Raw genomic sequence first — 21,249 nt, 5'->3', positions numbered from 1 at the left:
TCCATAAAGACTAGAGGGTAGAGGTAATCTTTGCAGAAAAGTGTGCCAACATCATTTGCAGTGTCGGACTGGGGTGCCAGGGGCCCACCAGAAAACCTTAGGCTGAGGGCCCACTTTCCAAACTAATATTCCTCCTCTCCTCACTGAACCTCTTTATTCTCCTAGTCTCTTTTCCCTACATACTATGTAGCCTCTTTGTTCCCATAAAGATACAGGGAATGACCATGGTCCATGAAATAGGCCACAAGCAAGAGGCCCACTGACACCTGGGCCCACCGGGAGTTTGAAGAGCTTAATATATGAGCCTCATTACTTCATGCAATTGGTATGAAGGTTTATTAAATATTTTACTAAAATTGTAGCCTTCCTATCATTTACAAGTTAAAGCCAAATGTTTCAGACAAATGTAGAGATCCTCTAATTACAGATAATTGTCGGCTACAATTTCAAACGCAGGTCATTATAATGTTGCGTTATTTCCCTGCAAATGGGTGATGTAGGACAGTGACATTTTTTGGCCTGTGACAGAGCCATTGATGTTAAGAGAAAGCAGAAGTCTTACACTTCGTTCTTTGATATTGCTTTTCATCACTTTATGGAATAAAGAACGTTTTGATCTAAATGATCAAATAGCTATGTGCAGCTGTTATTTCTGAACACCAGACATTGCAGGGCCAAATAAGACCGCAGAGCTGTTCATCCTTCACTTAGCTTCTGCTAAGCCAGTGTATTACGGGGACGTATGTCTGAAAAGGCGCTCGCGTAAAAATCAACGCGTGTCAACACTATTTGGACTGCCATTGACTTTAACACCGGCGTCAAAATTGATGCGAGCGGGAAATTTGCTAATTTTTCGGTGAACCGAAATGGGAGAAATTTGCCCATCACTAACTATAACCACAATTGGGCTACATCTAATGAGGCTTACCCTATTACAAGGTTAATGTCACAAATGGAGGCAGATTGGAAGGCAGACATCAGCATCATGCTCGTTGTCTGAGAAACCTCAATAACGGCAAATGAGAAGTGTCACTTGTCCCAGTTTCTCTTTGTCTTCGTCAGTGATCCCCAACCAATGGCTCACAAGCAAGTTGCTGGCCAACCCCTTGGATGTTGCTCCCAGTGGCCTCAAAACAGGTGCTAATTTTTGAATTCTTGGCTTGTAGGCATGTTTTGGTTGCATGAAAAACAGGTGTATTGCCAAACAAAGCATCCTGTGGGCTTCCAGTCCATATAGGGGCTACCAAATAGCCAATGACAGCCTTTTTTGGTACCATTCTGGGACTATTTTCGTGCTTGTGTTCTCATCTACTCTTTTTACATTTCAGTGTGGCTCATGGGTAACAAAGTTTGTGAACCCCCAGCCTAGAATGTACAAATAATTGAGAACATCTTAAAATAAGTATATTATAATAATGCACATTATATATGGGAACACGGGCATTGACAAATCACTTATTGAAAGTACTTGCTGAATTTTTGCCGCGAATTTTCGCGGGCGTTTTGCGAATTTATTCGCTGGCGGCGAAACGCGCAAATTCGCCACGAATTCACGCCTGGCGAATAAATTCGCCCATCACTATTCATTATCCAGAAAAGCTCCGAATTATGGATTGCCTGTTTCCCATAGACTCCATTTTATCCAAACAATACAATGATTTCCTTTATCTCTGTAATTACAAAACAGTAGCTTGTACTTGATCCAAACTAAGATATAATTAATCCTTACTGTAGGCAAAACCAGCAAATTGGGTTTATTTAATGTTTACATGATTATCTAGTAGACTTAAGATATGAAGATCTAAAATACGGAAAGATCCATTATCCGGAAAACCCCAGGTCCTGAGCATTTTGGATAACAGGTCCCATACCTGTACTGTTGGCTACTGGCTAGGAAAGAAGAAAGATTTCCAGTATAATAGCTATTTTGGCCTGGAAGGGTACTTGGACCTCATAATTCCACTCCACGTCTGCAGCTCTATTTTTTAGGGAACCTGCATGCATGTCACCCTGAAGGAAGATTATGCAAAATGTCCACCTGGATATTATCAAATGACAATCATGCTCAGAGGGGAACAATCCACGTAGATCTCCAGCATTTTGATTGCTGCTGCTGTAACTAGAAAAGAGCCAGGAGCCTTGGATGTTTTTTACAAGAGAAGTCCACCAGCGGCTCCAGGTCAGAGATGAACACAAATATATGTATTTGCTAAGTGTGACTAGCATGGGTATTTATAGGCATATATACATAGATTCTTGCTTACTGAGAATATTTATATTCAGCAGAAAATGTAGAATATTCAATATCATTGCCCTGTGCTGAACACTCTATTGGCTTTGTTGGATCAAACTGCCGTTGACATGCTGCATAGAAAGAAAAAGGTGCGAGCCTTTTCACATGTGTGTTTTTCTATTTGTTTTGCTAAAGGTCAATCCTCTCGAGTACAATTAGAGCTGACAGCACACTGTGGCATTTGCTAATCCCGATCATCACCATTCCGTAGCAGAGCATGGGAAAATTCACTTGATACCACAAAGAGCAGCAACCAAACATGCCAGGGTTTAAAGGGGAAATCAGCACAAAAACCACAGTTTGATACCGCATTTTTTGTATGATGTATCCATCGCAAATATGTGTGTCGTCCTCTTTGGTTTAGCTTTAGCTATAGAGCAGGGCCATGACGTCAAAGGCAAATATTTGAAGAACAGACCATGAAGTCAGTGGAAGAGTCAAAAACGTGATGCTAAATACAGAAGTCATATGGTGCCTAGTGGACATTTCATTGGTGCTGGGCAATAATAATGGGCACTAGTGATGAGCGAATTAGTTCCGAAAAATGTGCAAAACTTTGCGAAACTCCAAAATTTTACTAACCGCATTGAAGTCAATGGGCGTCTTTACACGCATGTGACAATTCTTTTCTGTCCAAAAGCATTAGTCAATAGCCGTTTTTTTTTCACTGCAAATTTATCACGGCCGCGAATCCATGGCTGGCAAATAAATTCGCTCGTCACTAATGAGCACTGATTTAGGAAAACAGGCAATTAAGTTGGCTTAAAGCGATACCAACACGTTCCTATAAAAATCATAGGAACGTGTCAGTATCAAGTAGTTGCTGCACCGGGGATAGTTCCCCTCAATCACTTTAAATATGATTACTGATGATTAATATGCATTTTTTATTTTGTCATGCCAAATTAAAGATCTTTGTTTAAAAGACAGGCTTTGACCATGTGCATACCATCCTATCTGAATCTATTTCTCATTTAGTGGAGCTCCGTTGCGCCCCCTAGTTCTCTTGCACTACTGTCCAGGGTCTTCATAAATGACCTTTATAAAGTTCGCCCTTTCACAAATGTACACCTTTATAGCCTTCACTCTATTATATAATAATCTCCTAAAAATCCTACCACTCTAGCGAGGTCAGACGAGCTTTATTAAATTGGTGGGTCACCTTTAAGTTTACTTTTAGTATGCTAGACAACTTTTCAAATGGTCTTCATTATTTCTTTTTTTATAGTTTTTTAATTATTTGCCTTCTTCTTCTGACTCTTTCCAGCTGATCCTATCTAAAAAAAAATGCTCTTTACAAATTTGTTATTGCTACTTTTGATTACTCATCTTTCTATTCAGGTCCTCTTCTACTCATATTCCAGTCTCTTATTCAAATCAGCGCATGGTTGCTAGGGTAATTTGGACCCTGGCAACCAGATTGCTGAAATTGCAAACTGCAGAGCTGCTGAATAAAAAGCTAAATAACTCCAAAACCACAGATAATAAAAAATGAAAACCAATTGCAAATTGTCTCCGACTATCACTGTCTACATCATACCAAAAGTTAACTCAAAATGAACAACCCCTTTAACAATCTTTGATAAATGTGGTGGTACACTGTATATTGGCTCATTGGTTAGAACTGATAGCTTGCAGCATTTGGGTCCTGAATTTGGGAGATTGATGTTCTTCCTATGTCTTAATGGGTTAGCTCTATGTACTTTGCTTTCCACTCCCCCACAAACATAGTTGGTTTAAATGGCTCCTGCAGATATATAAATTTACTTGTGTGTGAATTTTTCGCTTCAAAGGCTCCAACATACTTTGTGCAACTCCGTCAGACGTTATTTCACAGCGAATACGCATTTTTATAAAAATGTGAAACTTTTTCTCGACAAATGAACGCTGGTGTAGTTTCTTCATCATCGCGAAAATTTCTTATCAGATTTTCTCTAGCATTACTTTCTTCTCAGCAAAACTTTGTTAACATACTTACGCTTACATCAATTTAAATATGGCAGGTACATACAAGACACACGTATGTATTTATTAGTGATGTTGGTGAAATTGCTGGAAGTGGCCACTTATTATTAAAAATGTCTAAGGAAGCAAAATAAAGACAAAAGAGATCCTCTATTGTCCTAGAAATGGGACGGCCCAAACTGACCAGGTGCCCTAGGCAACCTGGCCGGCCACCATGCTCCCCTCCGTGCACACACCCGAGCATGTGTGCGTGTGCAGGGATGTCACGTAGAGAGGGGGGGAGCAGGATAGATGCGCAAGTGGGAAACCTGGGCACCCTGGAGCACTGAAACCCGGACTAGTGGTAGGCAGAGGGCCCTTCAACACTGCCCAGCGCCCTGTCATTTTTGCCTCTAGGCAAGTGCCTCTTATGCCTACTCCTTGTTCTGGCCCTACACTTAAAAAAGTGCAAACAACATATTTATCATAATCGCACATTAAAATATGAAAAAAATGCCAACATTTTGTCTTTTATTTTGGAATACATGATATGATGTCACGGACATAATAATGTTGAGGATGTAGCTTCATGTCATAAATTCACCATGTAGAACCAGTGAAATAGACTTAGGCGAAAAGGGTAACATATCGGAAAGTTCGCAATCTTGCACATGACATTAACGATCATTCGCGAGTAAAAAATTGTCGAAACAGGGAAAACTTCTTTTGCGCTGAGCTTTTTTGCTAGAGAATTGTCTTGTACACCTTTTAGAAAATTGACGGTATCCGTGAGAAATGTCATTTTGGCGAATTTTCGATAAAAAAAACTATATTGGATTCGGCCAAACCCCCGAATCCTTCACAAAAGATCCGGCCGAATACCGGGTGGGATGGGGAAAACATTTTTTACTTCCTTGTTTTGTGACAAAAAGGCGTGAAATTTCCATCCACGCCCCTAATTTGCATATGCAAATTAGGATTTGGTCCGGCCAGGCAGAAGGATTTGGCTGAATCCTGCTGAAAAAGGCCGAAACCTGGCCGAATGTTAGGGACCTGCTGTGTAATTACAGCAAACATGGGGCAAGAGGGAACATGTTAATACACCCACATACTTTATTCTAATCATATGTCAGCCGCATGTGAAAGGGGGAAAAGGCAAGAGATGCTCATTGTGCAATAGTAATACAAACACTAGGCTGGGCTGGAATATAAGTGCAATGTACCCATGAAGCTTAGTACATTCTAGGCACATGCCCACTCTGCCTCTAATACCCGCACTAAGGTGCCCAATTAATTCAGAAGGATTTGTCAATGAGAATCTTTACAGTTCTGTCTGGACATTAAACATAGTTCTATAGCTCTGGACACCTAAAGGGTCAGGGCACACACTGAGATTCGGGGAGATTAGTAGCCCAGCGACAAATATAGTCTTCTTCAGGATGAAAAATCTCCCAGAACTGCGTCCCGCTGGCTAGAATGTAAATCGCCGGCGGGATGGCACTTGGAACGTTTTGTTTTTCGAAGTCACCCGAAGTTTCCTCACAAGGAAACTTTGGGCTACTGGGGAAAACTAAGCGCTCCGGGTGCCATCCCGCCGGCGATTTACATTCTAGCTGACGGGAGGCAGTTCAGGGAGATTAGCCGTCCCGAAGAAGAGATTTGCCGCTGGGGGACTAATCTCCCCGAATCTCCACGTGTGCCCTGACCCAAACAGTACATAGCTTTTAGTTACATTGTAGTACTGTGGGTATACCTGCAGAAGGATGAGGTGCTAAATAGATCATTATCTCATCCCAAACTTTTTGCACACTGTGTACCAAGCCGGAAATGTTTGTTTCTATCTCTCTATTCAGTTTGTCATGGTTCAACTGGGGCTGACGTGTGAATGTAATCCTGATCACTAACCTCTTTATTAGGCTGGTTTTGTTTTGGTGTCCATGCTGTACAGGTGTTGCACCAGTCATGCTTCTCATCAACCTACCATGAGGTTTTTACTTTATTTACTTGCCTCAATGACTGAATAGTTTTTTAAAGGGGTTGTTCACCCTTGAGTTAACTTTTAGTATGGTGTAGAGGGTGATATTCTGAGATAATTTGCAATTGGTTTTCATTTTTTATTATTTGTGCTTTTTCAGTTATTTAGCTTTTTATTCAGCAGCTCTTCCGTTTCAATTGATGTAATCTGGTTTCTAAGGTCCAAATCACCCAAGCAACCAAGCATTGATTTGAATAAGAAACTAGAATATGAATAGGAGAGGGCCTGAATAGAATGATGAAAAGTAGAAATAACAATACATTTGTAGCTTTACAGAACATTTGTTTTTTTAGATGGGGTCAGTGACCTCCATTTGAAAACTAAAAAGAGTCAGACAAATAAGGCAAATATTTAAAAAACTGTAAGAAAGAAGAAAGAAGGCCAGTTGAAAAGTTGCTTAGAATTAGCCATTCTATAACATACTAAAAATTAATCTAAAGGTGACCCACCCCTGTAAATACAGCAAGCATTGCTTATTATTATTACAATATTATCATTATTATTATTGCAATATTAGCAGGCATTGTTATATGACTGTGTTAGATAACAGCAAGATGACTGATGTAGCACTTGGGGGTAGAGTCCTGCAGAGGGTTGGGTACCCGCGGGTTACCAGCAAAAAACCTGCGGGTTGCAGATGGAAGTTCTGGGTGCAGGTATAGACGCGGGTCGGCGGTTCTGTAGGTTTGCGGGTTAGGGGTAGGGCCGCGGGTCTTCTCAATATCGATTTTGCACTCCTTTTTTCTGATCACGTCTACTTCCGATGATATCACTTCCGGTCTACAATGACAGCACTTCCTGATTCGTGATGGTCAGCGGGTCGCGGGTCCGGGCTGCGGATAAGGTACTTGCACGTCGGGTAACGGGTCCAAGCGGGTAACAATGTGGGTTGCGGATTGCAGGTTGCGGGTATGGGTCTGATACGGGTTCCAAAAAATGGACTCTGCTTGGGGGGATTGCCAACTTTTCATGTGAAAAAATACCAACCTATTTTCTATTTCTTTAAAGGAGAACTAAACCCTCGTTAATCGAAAATCCCTCTCCCCTTCCCTCTTCTTTTCCTTCGGCAATCATCTGAGCTTCTAGCACAGGCATGAATACAAGACTGGCCCCAACTGCTCATGTGCAAAAAAACTCTGTGTGGGGCTCATTTCCATGAAGAATCTGAAGATACCGAAGATGGTGCCCAGCTAGAGAGGTGCCATGGAAGAGTTTTTGGGGAAGGTTTATACAAACCCTGTTTAAACAAACCCTGTTAATTTTAGGGAGTGTTTTATTATAATATAGAAAAACTGTTTTGTGTAGCTAAAATATAACTTACTGAGGGGTGTCAATTTGTCATGTACTCCTCTGTAAGCCGGGCTACTTGGCTAGGGAATGCTTCAGCACCATTTTGTTCCTAGGTTGACTGTGTGAGACTTTGGGAAAAGGAACAAAATGGTGGCACAGCACTGCCCAGCCAAGAAATCCAGATGAGTTTTTATAGAAAAAGTGCACTGGCCTGAGGCAGAAAATTAGCATTTTGGATCATTATCTGATGCCTAACTAACTAAACTAGCCTAACTAGGACCATTGTTATATGCCTAACTAACTAGCACACCTTAACCTCCCCTTGTCCTTTAAAATGTTGTTTATGTGCAAGTACCACCTCTATTATACATTTTCCAGATTTTCAAACACCTAGAAAAGTCTACATGCCTAATAATTTTTATTTAGGCCACTCCTACATGATGTGCCCTCCAATGGGCGACGTATTGTGTCCTCAAATATTCTGCCTCCCTCACACAGGTTTGCACTATAGACATTATAGAGCACAGGGCAGGTCTGGACTAAGAAACAAAATGGGCCCTGGCATTTCAGGTACACAGAGGCCCAATCAGTCCCCACCAGCCCAATAAATAATGACTGTCTATGGCAACTTACAGCAGTCCCTCTGGCATTTGCCAGAACCCACAGATTGACAGTCCGGGCCTGGCACAGGGAATAGTGGCTGATGATCCACAGGAGGGAAGGGAATATTTTTGTAGAAAAATTGGGATTTCATGAGAGGAATATTAGAAAGAATGGGAATATTTCAGTCTAATAGGAGATATATATATATACAGGCGGCTGTTACACATTTGTACATATTCAGGCTGCCCTTAGATATATCTCAATGGAGGAGCTGCAGGAGGGCCACAGGTTGAACATTGCTGTATTATATAAATGCGACAGACAGTGTCCCACGCGAGGGCCCAGATCTGTGTGACATTGCCCGAAGCCCCCACGTACGGACTCCCGCACTCTAATATGGCAGTGGGCTCGGTATAAAGGACACGCTGGTGATTCCCCAGTGTAACGAGCCCACTTCACGCCTGACACACGGAAAGAAAACAAATGTGGCACCACGGGAGGGCGGGTCTATTGTAAAAGGGGTGGGGCGTGGCTGGCGGCTCGGCCTGTCCCGGCAGTTGATTGGTGGAGCAGGGAGGCAGCCAGGTGAATAGCTTGCGAGTGGAGCAGCGGCAGGACAGATTTACAGAGACTCAGGCACGGGAGATATTAGCGAGTTTCCTCAGCAGGTACCAATCTCCAGCCAGTGCACGTCTTATTCTGTAGCCTTCGCTCCGTCCTGCACCCGGGGCTGCCATGCCCACAGACATCATGCACGCGGTGAGGATGCACCCTATAGCCGAGCTGCAGCACCCCAGCCCCGCGGTACCTCTCAGACTGCTCACCCGGGGGCCCGACTATCTGCGGCGGCAGATGGAAGCGTTGGGCAGCCCGCGGGCCAATCTGAGCGCAGTGGAGAGACTGGCGGCCGATAAAGCCAAGTACGTGAAGACCGCGCAGCAACAACAAGGTGTGTGTGGGGGCGGCGGAGGCAGCAGCACTGGGGGCAGCCGGGGGGAGGCCAGAGGGAGCTCGGCATCAGACAGCAGCGGCAGCTCCAGGGGCAGCAATGAGCAGGAGGGCACGGCGCCGGTGCGCAGGGGCAGCAGTAAGAGATCTACTCGGCCCGACTCGCTTGTTATCTACCGGCTCAAGAACCGAGGAGAAGGGCAGCAGCAGCAGCAGGCAGAGGCGGCCCGGCTGGGATTAGTCAGGAGACTGTTCCTAAAGGAAAAACCCCCCGGCGGTGCCATCCCGCGACCCCAGGACGTCTGCCCGACTGAAAGGCTTTCCCCGGGGAAGGAAAGAAGCGACTCCCGCTCTAGAAGCGGCCTCCACCGATCCCAGTCCGACATCAGCTCCCGCTACTCCCGCTCCTTCTCCGACTTCGATTCGTTCTTCCAGTTCTGCGGGCTGGAGCCGGAGGTGGTGGAGGAGCTGGGCAGGGACAGGTTCAGCCCGGCCCGGGAGGAGAGGCTTCTGGCTCAGTCTCGGATCCGCAGTGTCTCAGTGGCCACGTCTGAAAGCGGCATGAGCTGGAGGAGCGACGGGGAGGGAAGCGCCGGGGGGCCGCTGCTGGAGGATGAGCCGCTCAGCGGACAACTGCCCGGGGCCAACAGCACCACGTCTGTCATTGAGCGAAACGCCCGGATCATCAAGTGGCTGTACGGCTGCAAGCGGGCCAAGGAGACCCGGGGAGGATCCCCCGACCTGCCCTGAATACCAATGGGACTGGAGAGAGAGAGAGTAGTGACCGCACTACTGGGATTGGCCCAGGTGAGCCGCCATACAACACTGCCATCATCTCTGTGCCATGGATTATAGTCGCTGTGTGTCCAGCACTGGCTCATGCCCGGGGCCACTGGCTTTACACTTATCGCTGTGCCAACACCTGTGGCCTCGGATATTCACACTCTGGCATTCCTGTACATCAGTCATGTTGAAGGCTGTTGGTAATTCTGTATAGTATTGTCCAGTCGTAGCCAAAACAGGGCAGGATGGGCCCCCCTGTCATACACTCTGTATTTGAAACATTTTAAGCTACCAAGGAGGGACAGATGGACAAAAAAAAGCACCTGAATCCTCTTGGCAACGTTGGTCAGAACTGAATTGTTACTTGCCCTTTGTTGTGCCGCCACCATAATAATAATAATGGCAGCCTGACCTTGTTCACTGGTCTGTACCAGGCTGGCACCGATGTCTATTGCAGAGCCCAGTACCCACTTGTATCTCCTTATCAAAGAAAGACATTGAGCTCCCGTGGAGCCGTCTCTATTCACCTTGTCACTGGGAACATTCTGGAACCCTTGGTGGGAGGGGGGTGGGTGTCCTACATACGCTGGGGGCTCCTGTCAGTCACCAGGTTCTGGAACTTTACATGCGGCTGCATAAAACTGACCTGTGTTCGCATTCCAAATACATTCCAAATACAAGGCCTGGCTGCTGCCTGTAATCTACTTTTTAATAGGGACACATTCATGTCGTGGTCGTTTGCACTTGAACCCAGCAGTGTAACACTTATGCAGTATGCTCCATATTGCTCAGTCATGTTGCTACTTAATATATAACCCTATGTATTACTATTGTGTTGTAGGGGGGAGTCTTTTATTACAGCAGCTTATCCTTAGAAATGATACCCTGTCTACAAAAGCCCCTGCTAGACTTTCCCCGTCATGGGGGTTCCTCGATTCTCATCATTTCCCTTCCATTCCCGCTGCAGTGTGGCATGCTACATAAACATGTGTTGCATATGTTCAAATGGTGTTATTTTATGAGATTTACTTGCACGTATTTGGAGGATGTTGGTTTCCCCCCTTCCCAATTCTGAGAATTATATTGCAAGCCACAAGCTGCTAATGGTACTGGTACTTCAACGATGGTTTTGGTGGGACTCTGTGCAAACACACTCACATTTCCCAGCCAGGTGATTGTTTCCTACTTGGAGGCATTTCAGCTTCGGCTGTTGGGACTGGCGAGACTTCTGTCTCCTGCCCTTAAGTGGGAGTCCTGCTTTTGCACCTGCATAATCAAATAAAACAATGTATTTGTGCAGTAAAATCTCATGGATAAGCAGTGATCTTCAGCCTTTGGCCTTTGCTGAACTATACATCCCAGGCATTTTGATGCACACTGTTCTAGAGCCTTATTTTAATAAATGCAGTTGTTCCCTATACATGCAGTGGCGTTAATCCAGCGAGACCCACCTGATAGTTGTCTTGTTCATGTTCTTTTTTTGTACCCCAAAATGTCACACTTAAGATCCGAGAGGAGTTGCTCCATGCACTTTTTTTTTGTCAGTGATGTGCCAGTGCATTGCAACAGGCAGTTTGTACAGGCTGGCACAGGCTTACCCGCACAGCATTGTGGGACTATAAAAATACAAACATTAAAACAAAAGAAGATAAACTGGTGCTATTTGTGTCTTGCAAAAAACATAACACTGTGCTAAAGCATTGAATCCAAGATGTGTGGCGGGGAGTTAGGATTTCAGTTGCCTGAGCCCAGCTCATGGATTTGCTTCTGGAATGTGGAGTTCAGAAAGCAGCAGCCCGGGGCAAAGCCATTTGGTTCCCAGGTGGCCCAACTATTGGAACTAGGAGATAAAGAGTAGATTGCCTTCAGCTCCTTCAGACACTGGCCTGGTTCTAGTAAGTTAGGAGAGTCCATTTGGGGTTACTGCAGCATGTCATGCTCAGAGGACCCCCCCCCCCTAAAAAAAGAAAAACTGTAGTCACGAAAGCCCTAACCAGCATAGTTCTTATTTGTAAATATCTGGTGACACATTTTGGGAATGGCTGCTGCCTCAGGATCCTTATCTGAATCTCTGTCTCTTGTAGCCTAGGGCCATTTTTTCTTATCTCCCCTTGTTCCAAGGGGGACAGTGATCTGCCATTTAATCTAATAAGACCCCTGCAGGGATGCGCAACCTGTAGCCCTCCAGGTGGAGGTGGCTTACAATATGTCCCCTGCAGCAGTCAGGGCATGCTGGGAATTGTAGTTCTGGACATATAGCTGCTATACCATTGAGCACAGGACTTGTCCACCTTTTTTTTTTTTTTTTGCACTTAAGTGTTTTTTGCCCATATATTACATGTGCAAACAGCTGAACAGTGTCTACATTTGTTACGCTTGTAGTGAAGTGACCTTCTCTTTGTTGGCTTATTTGATCTGGCAACTGGAGCATGTATAGGAAACAAACAGGCCCTTCACTATTCCCCCCCCCCCATTTACCGGGCAGCAGCTTTTGTTTGCTGCAGATGTTTTTACTGTGCACTGGGGATAGGCTATAGGAATATTATGGGCTCTGGTTAAAGGGAACCCAATGTGATTATTTCTATTTATCGGTAGGGTCCATCATGCATTTGTTTTGCCTAAAACACCCAGACAATGTGCTAAGAGGTCACTGTGCATTCCTTGCCTAGGTGTATTTCTACATATGCGTGGGAGCTGCACTACTGCTTTCAATGGCAGAGGCACTTTCTGTAAATATCATATAGAGCACATAGCACCCTTGGTGTTTTAGAAATGGGTGGCGCTGCCTGTCCGGTTGCCTGCAGAGAATGCTTCTGTCAGGGTAAATGTATTGCACTGCTCTCATTTTAATGTTCTGTATACATATAAAATACCTAATTAACTGTTTAAAGGTACACAGAAATATTGGATACAATTTTCAGTGGCTTTACTGCATGGCCAGACCAAATACAGGTAGAGAGGGTTAAGAGCTGCTTCCACTTTGCAGATGGCCCTCTTTTATTCTATATCATTGCACAGATAGGGTTCTGGCTGAGGAAATGGCTAGACGGCTGCAAAATGGATTTCTACTGGAAGATCAGAACTACTTGCTAATTATAGGCCTGAATAGGAAATCATTTCCCTTTGTATTGTTTCAAATGTGCTTCTGCATGCAGTGTGGGTGCCTACTAATGGCATTTAGCTTTCTCACTGCACCCATTCTGTAGGTGCCCCAGTCTGCATTTTTAGGCGCAACTGTAGATTTATACAGACCATTGTGCTGGACCATATCTATATCTGTTCTACTGCTGCAACTCTGCTAAACTACATCTCCCAGTTACCCCTGACAGCTGGAGTGTAGCAGCTAAACAGCCCTGATGTACATTCTGAACACTAGGGTAACACTGTCCAGTGGAATGTATGTGCGTCACTCCCGGCAACCCATCCTAGGCTAATGTTTAGCCCGGGTCTCCTTTAGAGGTTATGTTTTATGCAATTGTGAACATTTCTGACCAAAGTTAATGTGTTTTTTTTTTTTTCTTTTGTGAACAATACTGTAACTCAAAAAAAAAAGAAAAAGTTCAATGTTCAGTCCGTGCTGGATAAGTTGCAAAAGCTCAAAGGTCCAATTTTTTTTTGTGTATATTTAAATGCTTTGTGCAATAAGTATATTATTTGTATAGTATTCACTATTGTAAATATTCCTGTACAGCATTGTATTTTTGTGTCCTATAGTTTGTGTGCAGATTGCTAAATGTATATAATATATCGGAAATAAAATTGTATAGTTGTTGGTAACATCCTTGTTATGTCTTTTATATTTTTAATTAGAGAAACCACAAGGTCACACGCAAAATGAACAGCCATTGGTGTGTGGCATTATAAAGTTGACCACTGACCAATACACATGCAGACGTGTGGGGCAATCAGTTGGTCTTTTTAATTGAGCATTTTTAGCCACACATACAAATCATAAAAATGATTACCCCCTGCCACCCCCTCCTGCTGTGGAATGAAAGACAAGCCACTGACAAGAAAGTAAACAATGCTATAAATTCATCAATACCATAGCATTTAACATTTTATAATTGGGGTTTGTTATGGACTCTGTACTTTATTATGGGAGCAGAGGAAATATGCAGAACATGTAGCTACAGTGTGATCATCTTCTGGGGTCAGGCTCTCGAGGAACATCAGCCAAAACACTTTTGCATGTAAACTAAGCATCCAGTAATTTGGCTATTAAAGGAACAGAAACTTAAAAAATGAGTGTTTTAAAGTAATAAAAATATAATGCAGTGTTGCCCTGCACTGGTAAAACTGCTGTGTTTGCTTCAGAAACACTACTATTGTTTATATAAATAAGCTGCTGTGTAGCAATGGGGGCAGCCATTCAAAGTAGAGATGCATTGATTTCGGGATTCGGCCTTTTTCAGCAGGATTCGGATGAATCCGAATCCTAATTTGCATATGCAAATTAGGGTTGGGGAGGGAAATTGTGTGACTTTTTGTCACAAAACTAGGAAGCAAAAATGTTTTCCCCTTCCCACCACTAATTTGCATATGCAAATTAGGGTTCGGTTCGGGATTCGGCCGAATCTTTTGCAAAGGATTCGGGGGTTCGGCCAAATCCAAAATAGTGGATTCGGTGCATCCCTAATTCAAAGGAGAAAAAGCTCAGGTTACACAGCAGATAAGCTCTGTAGAACATAATGGTGTTATCTGTTATCCACTATTTAACCTGTGCCATATTGACTTTTTTAGTTTTTGCCATTGCTGCACAAGCAGCTTGTTTACATGAACTATAGTAGTGTTTCTGAAGTGCAAACATCAGATTTACCAGTGCAGGGCAATACTACATGCTATTTTCATTATTTTAAAACACTTTAATTTTTTGGTGTTACTTTTCTTTTAAGTGCTCATTTTGAGACCCCATTCACCTTAAAGCAGTTGTCTTTAGTCATTTTTCCATTCTAGACCCCCATTGGATTCCTATATTTGATCAAGGTCCCAAAGGCATTTCACCAGCTTAATGATATAGCTATGGGATCCGTTATCTAGAAATCCATTATTCAGAAAGCTCCAAATTACAGAAAGGCCATCTTCCAGAGACTCCATTTTATCAATTTTTCCATGAATTCCTTTTTCTCTGTTATAATAAAACAGTACCTTGTACTTGATTCCATCTTAGATATAATTAATCCTTATTGGAGGCAAAACCAGCCTATTTGGGTTTATTTAATGTTTACCCAATTTTCTAGTAGACTTACGATAAGAAGATCCAAATTACAGAAAGATCTGTTATCCGGAAAAACCCATGGTCCCGAGCAGACTGTATAACCGGTCCCATTCCTGTATATATAACAATATTGCTCCATCAGACAGAATTCCATGAATACCTGTCCTCTTCATCCCAAATCGTTCCCTAAATTTCCTTAAAGGAACTGTTCAGTGTAAAAATAAACACTGGGCAAATAGATAGAAAATAAAAAATGTTTCTAATATAGTTAGTTAGCCAAAAATGTAATGTATAAAGGCTGGAGTGAGTGGATGTCTTGAACAGAACCCAGCCTTCTGCTTGTCAGCTCTCTAACTCTGAGTTAGTCAGTGACTTTAAGGGGGGGGCCACATGTGACATAACCGTTCTGCCATTCAGTGAGTTTGCAACTGATCTTTAGCATTCAACTCACATTCAAAAGCAACAGTTTTGACCTATGTGGTCTCCCCTCAAGTCTCTGATTGGTTACTGCCTGGTAACCATCCAGTGGAAACCAAGAGAGCTGCAAAGCAGGAAGTAGTGTACTGGCTATTATGTTAGACATCCAGTCACTCCAGCCTTTATACATTACATTTTTGCCTAACTAACTATATGAGAAATATTTCATTTTGCACTGCCTATCTATTTACCCAGTTTGGATGTTTATACCGAACAATTCATTTAAAAGGGGTGGTTAATGGTTAAGTTGTATGTTATAGAATTGCAAATTGTCTCAGAATATCACTCTCTACATTATACGAAAGTTAACTCAGAGGTAAACAAACCCTTTAAGATGAGCTTCCACAAGAATCTAGGAGATCAGACTCTCCCCACCCTTATCTCACTGTAACTCTGGGCCCTCCCTAAGCCCCTTCTTCAAGCCCCACTGCCTAAAGGTGGCCATACATGGATAGATCTGCTCGTTTGGCGATGTCGCCAAACGAGCGGATCTCCCTCCGATATGCCCACCTTGAGGTGGGCAATATCGGGCTGATCCGATTGTGGGCCCTAGGGCCCAACGATCGGATCCTAGCGAAAGCAAACGGGCGGTCGGATCGCGGGACCGCATCAACGGACAGATGCGGCCGCGATCCAACGGGATTTTTAATCCCATCCGATCGGGATCTGGCCGACTTTCGGCCAGATCTTGATCCGGGAAGCCCGTCGGGGGCCCCCATACACGGGCCAATAAGCTGCCGACTCGGTCTGTCGGCAGCTTTTATCGGCCCGTGTATGGCCACCTTTAGTCCAACTTGGCCTGTGACATAGGTGACAATGTGTTTAAGTTTGTCTATAAGTAGGGTTGTCACCTGGCCGGTATTTTACTGGCCTGGTTGGTAAAAATGATGGTTGATCCCAATGTTATTAATAGGGAAAAAAGATAAATATTTAGGAAGGCTGGTATTTTTTTCCAGAAAAGGTGGCAACCAGTGGCATAACTAGACATTACTGGGCCCCACAGCAAATCATTTTCAGGCCCAGAAAACGTTTAGTGGTTGACTTGTTTTACCAATATTTATTAAAAATATATATGAATTAGGGCCTCATGGGGCCCCTATACCTCCTGGGCCCCCCTGCAGCCGCTGGGTCTGCTTCTTGTATTGTTATTCCCCCTAGTGGAAACCCTATGGGGCCCATTTACTTAGCTCGAGTGAAGGAATAGAATAAAAAAAACTTCGAATTTCGAATGTTTTTTTGGCTACTTCGACTACGACTTTGACTTCGAATCGAACGATTCAAACTAAAATTCGTTCGAATATTCGACCATTCGATAGTCGAAGTACTGTCCCTTTAAGAAAAACTTTGACCCCCTACTTCGCCACCTAAAACCTACCGGGGTGCAATGTTACCTTCCCCATGGGCTTCCTGGCAATTTTATGGTCGAAGAAAAATCGTTCGATCGATGGATTCGATTCGTTAGAATATTCGACCATTCGATAGTCGAAGTACTGTCCCTTTAAGCAAAACCTTGACCCCCTACTTCGCCACCTAAAACCTACCGAGGTGCAATGTTACCTTCCCCATGGGCTTCCTGGCAATTTTTTGGTAGAAGAATCGTTCGATCGATGGATTAAAATCCTTTGAATCGAACGATTCGAAGGATTTGATTGAACGATTTTTCGTTCGATCGAACTATTTGCGGTAAATCCTTCGACTTCGATATTCCATTCGGCAGTCGAATATCGAGGGTACACCCCATCCTCTAGGGCAGGAATCCACAACCTTTTATACATGTGAGCTACATTCAAGTGGAAAAAGTGTTGGGGAGCAACACAAGCAAAAAATTTCCAGGGGTGCCAAATAAGAGCTTTTGATTGGCTATTTGGTAGCCCCATGGGAACTGTCAGCCTACAGAAGGCTCTGTTTGGCATTACTATGCAACCAATACAGGAATTTAAAAACAGGCTCCTGCTTTGAGGCCACTGGGAGCAAAATTCAAGGGGTTGGTGAGCAGCATGTTGCTCACGAGCCACTGGTTGGGGATCACTGGTCTAGGGGCATTCGGATATCCTGTGCCTACAACTATGTAACATGTCCATTTTGTTGGGTTTGCCAATAACCTATGCGCTCCCAGTTCTTTCCCTTTCATTGAACTCTTCCTAATTGATTGCGAGCAAGGACAATTTGGTTTAAATTCACATTTATTCAAAGATAAGGGAAATGTAGCTGCATAAACTTCCAGGCACATATTCTCTTTAGTTAATGGCTCCTATTAGGTTTATCAGAAGCTGTGAAGGTCTAGCTGCCCTTATCTGCCTTTCATGTGAACTCCAAGCCTTGCTCCCCGATGACTATCCAGGCTTTGGGGCAGATTTCCCATCAGGTACACGGGTTTAAAGGAACAGTAACATCAAAAAATATAAGTGTTTTAAAGTAATACACATATAATACAGTGTTGCCCTTCACTGGTAAAACTGATGTGTTTTCTTCAGAAACACTACTATTGTTTATATAAATAAGCTGCTGTGTAGCAATGGGGGCAGCCATTCAAAGGAGAAAAGGCTCAGGTTACACAGCAGATAAGCTCCATAGAACATAATGGTGTTATCTGTTATCCACTATTAAACCTGTGCCATATAGCCTTTTTTCAATTTCCGCCATTGCTACACAGCATCTTGTTTATATGAACTATAGTAGTGTTTCTGAAGCAAACACATCAGTTTTACCAGTGCCAGGCAACAGATCATTATACTTTCATTACTTTGAAACACTTTCATTTTTTTTGGTGTTACTGTTCCTTTAAGAAAAACAAACTGGCCTGAATCCCATCTCAGTGATGTTTACATGCAGGGCGGAAATTACGGGCAGATCAGGTCAAAACGCTCAGATAAAGAGGAAGCCATTTCTCCCGAGCAGCGCACCTGTGCTTTATTGGAACGTGTTTGTATTAACCAGATAGATAAAGCTCTTTATTTGCTTTCTCTCTGGTAGAATAGATATACAACACTCTCTCTGGCCATAGGCTGATCTGCTGATATCTTCTAAATGCCAGCACATATAAGATTCTCCGGGCCTTAGCTAGACTATCTCATCATAATAATCCTAAAGGGAATATATCAAGGTTATACCAAACTTGGAAAAGCTATCATGTAAGGTGAAATGCCCCATTGCTGTCTGATTTATGCACAGCTTCCATTCACTTAATTTGGCCTTATGTATGTTGCAAATTCACTTTCTGGTCACATACACCACTAAAAATACTAAGAATGTTCCTCTGTGCACCTTTTATCACTAGGACTTTTATATTACTGGTATGGGACCTGTTATCCAGGATGCCCAGGATTTGGGGGTTTTCAGGTTAACAGATCTTTCCGTAATTTGAATCTTCTTTAAGACTTCTATAAAATCTTTTAATCATGAAATAAAGCCAATAGGCTGGTTTTGCCTCCAATAAGGATTAATTATATTTTAGTTGGGATCAAGTACAAGGTACCGTTTTATTATTACAGAGAAAAATGAAATCATTTAAAAAAAATTTTTGATTACTTGTATAAAACGGAGTCTATGGGAGGGGACCTTTCCGTAATTTGGAGCTTACTGGATAACGGGTTTATTGCCTTATTATGTATTATGTTTGCCTTCATAGTAGATTTATATTTAACTACAGTAGAACCCTCATTTTACATCCCCTGATTTTAAGTTTTCCTTCATTTAACATTGTTGTTTTGTGGTCCCACCTATATATATTATGCATAGAACATTTCTCCGATTTTACATTTTCCTGGATTTTACACCATTTTTTTCTTGTCCCCTGAAAAACGTAAAATGGGGGTTTTACTGTATTATAGAAGTTCCTTAATCCTGTTCCAGGTGAGTGCTGCTAGCTTCCCACATAGGTGGATAAGGTTGTTTTATTGTCTTTCACTTTGTCCTCTAAGGGTTGTGGCACACGGGGAGAATCTTCGCTGCTATGGGCGACTAATCTCCCCGGAATGCGTTTCCGCCAGTAAGAATGCGAATCACTGGCAGGATGGCATACGTGTTGCTTCGGTTTTCTGAAATTGCCCGAAGTTTCCTTGTGTGCCTACACCCAGAGCCACCATTTTGGCCTGGGTGCAGGCACATGTATCAGATTTCGGTGCCCAATGCATACTTGGCTTTACTGTAGGCAGACCTTTTTCTAAATACCCAACTGAGCGTTTCTATGCAGAGGTCCATCCTTCAATATACTGTAAAGGGACCACACTAAAAAGCAAACAGAACCTGTGTTTGGGGAAAAGATCTAAAAAAAAACATCTCCGGTATGCGGAAATTTCTTTTCTTCCTCTTCCTAAAAATATCTCTGAGCCCAATGGATTGTTCCACTGCTCTGTGGACAACTTACTGTGGTTCTGTAAGACGTGTCAGGACAGTACGGCGCTCTCTTACCTCCCGGCGCGTCTCGTCCAAAGTCCCTGTGCGCAGGTGCGCACTTCCACATTTCCCTGCTCCTTTGACGCCGAGAGTAATGACACGTGCATCACGGCGCTGAGCGTTGTGATGTCACAAATTCGGCGCTGGATTCAAACTTGTCGCAAAATCTTCTTTAAAGGGGCAAGTCTCCATTTTGAATGTGCCCAAGCTAGGCTTCAGTTTATCTGTTCCTGCTCAAGCGTAAGGGTAGGACTCCATGAGCGATTTTGTCGCGATCCGTCGCGCTGCGACAAAACGCATACGAATTGTCGCATGCGACAAAAATAAGGCAAGAGATAGAATTGTCGCATGGTGTTGCAGCATTGATCCGACTGTCGGATGCAGATGCTGCGTGGAGTCCTACCCTTATTCTGCATATTTGACTACCTGGGTTTTAATCCTTTGCCTGATATTTTGACTGCGACTTCTGCCGCCTGCCTTGAACTCTTCGCCTGACCCTGACTACGTTTTTTCTTCATCCCTGCCGGTACCTCGCTTTTGGCTGCGCACTTCCTGTTGGCTTCCGCAGCAGAAAGCCCAGGGCCCCAAAAGGGCGTCTGTGAAAATCAGAATCCATAGGGTTCACCTGTGCATCCGAAGGTACTGTTCCCATTGACGAGATTGTTACAGGTTCTTTTACCAGCACTGGTCAAGTTGCACCTGGCAAACACAATAATAAATTTGCTTCCGTTTGTGCTACCTGCAACTGGCTGGACAAGTGGACAAAGCTCTAGTTGGTTGCTATGGGTTACAGCCCAGGTGCAAATTTACCCAGGGTTGGTAAATAAGCGACAGTTTTCTGAACTACTGCCCGGACTGGCAATGTGTGGATTGTGGCAAATTCCAGAGGTGCTGCTGTAAGATGCCATAGACAGACACTATTTATTGGGCTGGTGGAGGGAGGTTGTTTGGGTCTCTGTGTTCTTGAAATGCCAGGGCCTATTTTCATACCTCCCAACATTTTGGAAATAGAAAGAGCGACAAAAAGAGTTGCCACGCTAAATTTATTGACCACGCCCATTTTGTGGCCAAACACCCTAATTACCATGTCCATTTTACAAAATGTGTCAGGTTATACAAGTTTGAACACATTTCTGTGCTTTTTATGTGTTATTACAGTTATGCTAATGAAGGTGAATTGCCCTTTAAGCTGCAAATCAGTTTCCCCAAGAGACCTGCTTATCTTATATTGTCACAAAAGTATCTAGGTATCTATTCTAGGCT

General features: G+C 43.4%; 1 protein-coding gene across 1 annotated transcript; it reads left to right on the top strand.

The window, feature by feature from the left end:
- The first annotated feature begins 8,731 nt into the window (after positions 1–8,731).
- On the top strand, positions 8,732–13,673 carry fam110c.L (family with sequence similarity 110 member C L homeolog). Its single transcript, XM_018263990.2, has one exon. The coding sequence runs from the start codon at positions 8,901–8,903 to the stop codon at positions 9,861–9,863; it is 963 nt and encodes a 320-aa protein (XP_018119479.1). The 5' UTR covers positions 8,732–8,900; the 3' UTR covers positions 9,864–13,673.
- Positions 13,674–21,249: the final 7,576 nt, after the last annotated feature.

This window comes from Xenopus laevis, chromosome 5L (genome assembly GCF_017654675.1).
Source record: "Xenopus laevis strain J_2021 chromosome 5L, Xenopus_laevis_v10.1, whole genome shotgun sequence".
Lineage (NCBI taxonomy): Eukaryota > Metazoa > Chordata > Amphibia > Anura > Pipidae > Xenopus > Xenopus laevis.
This window is presented reverse-complemented; position numbering and strand designations above follow the sequence as displayed.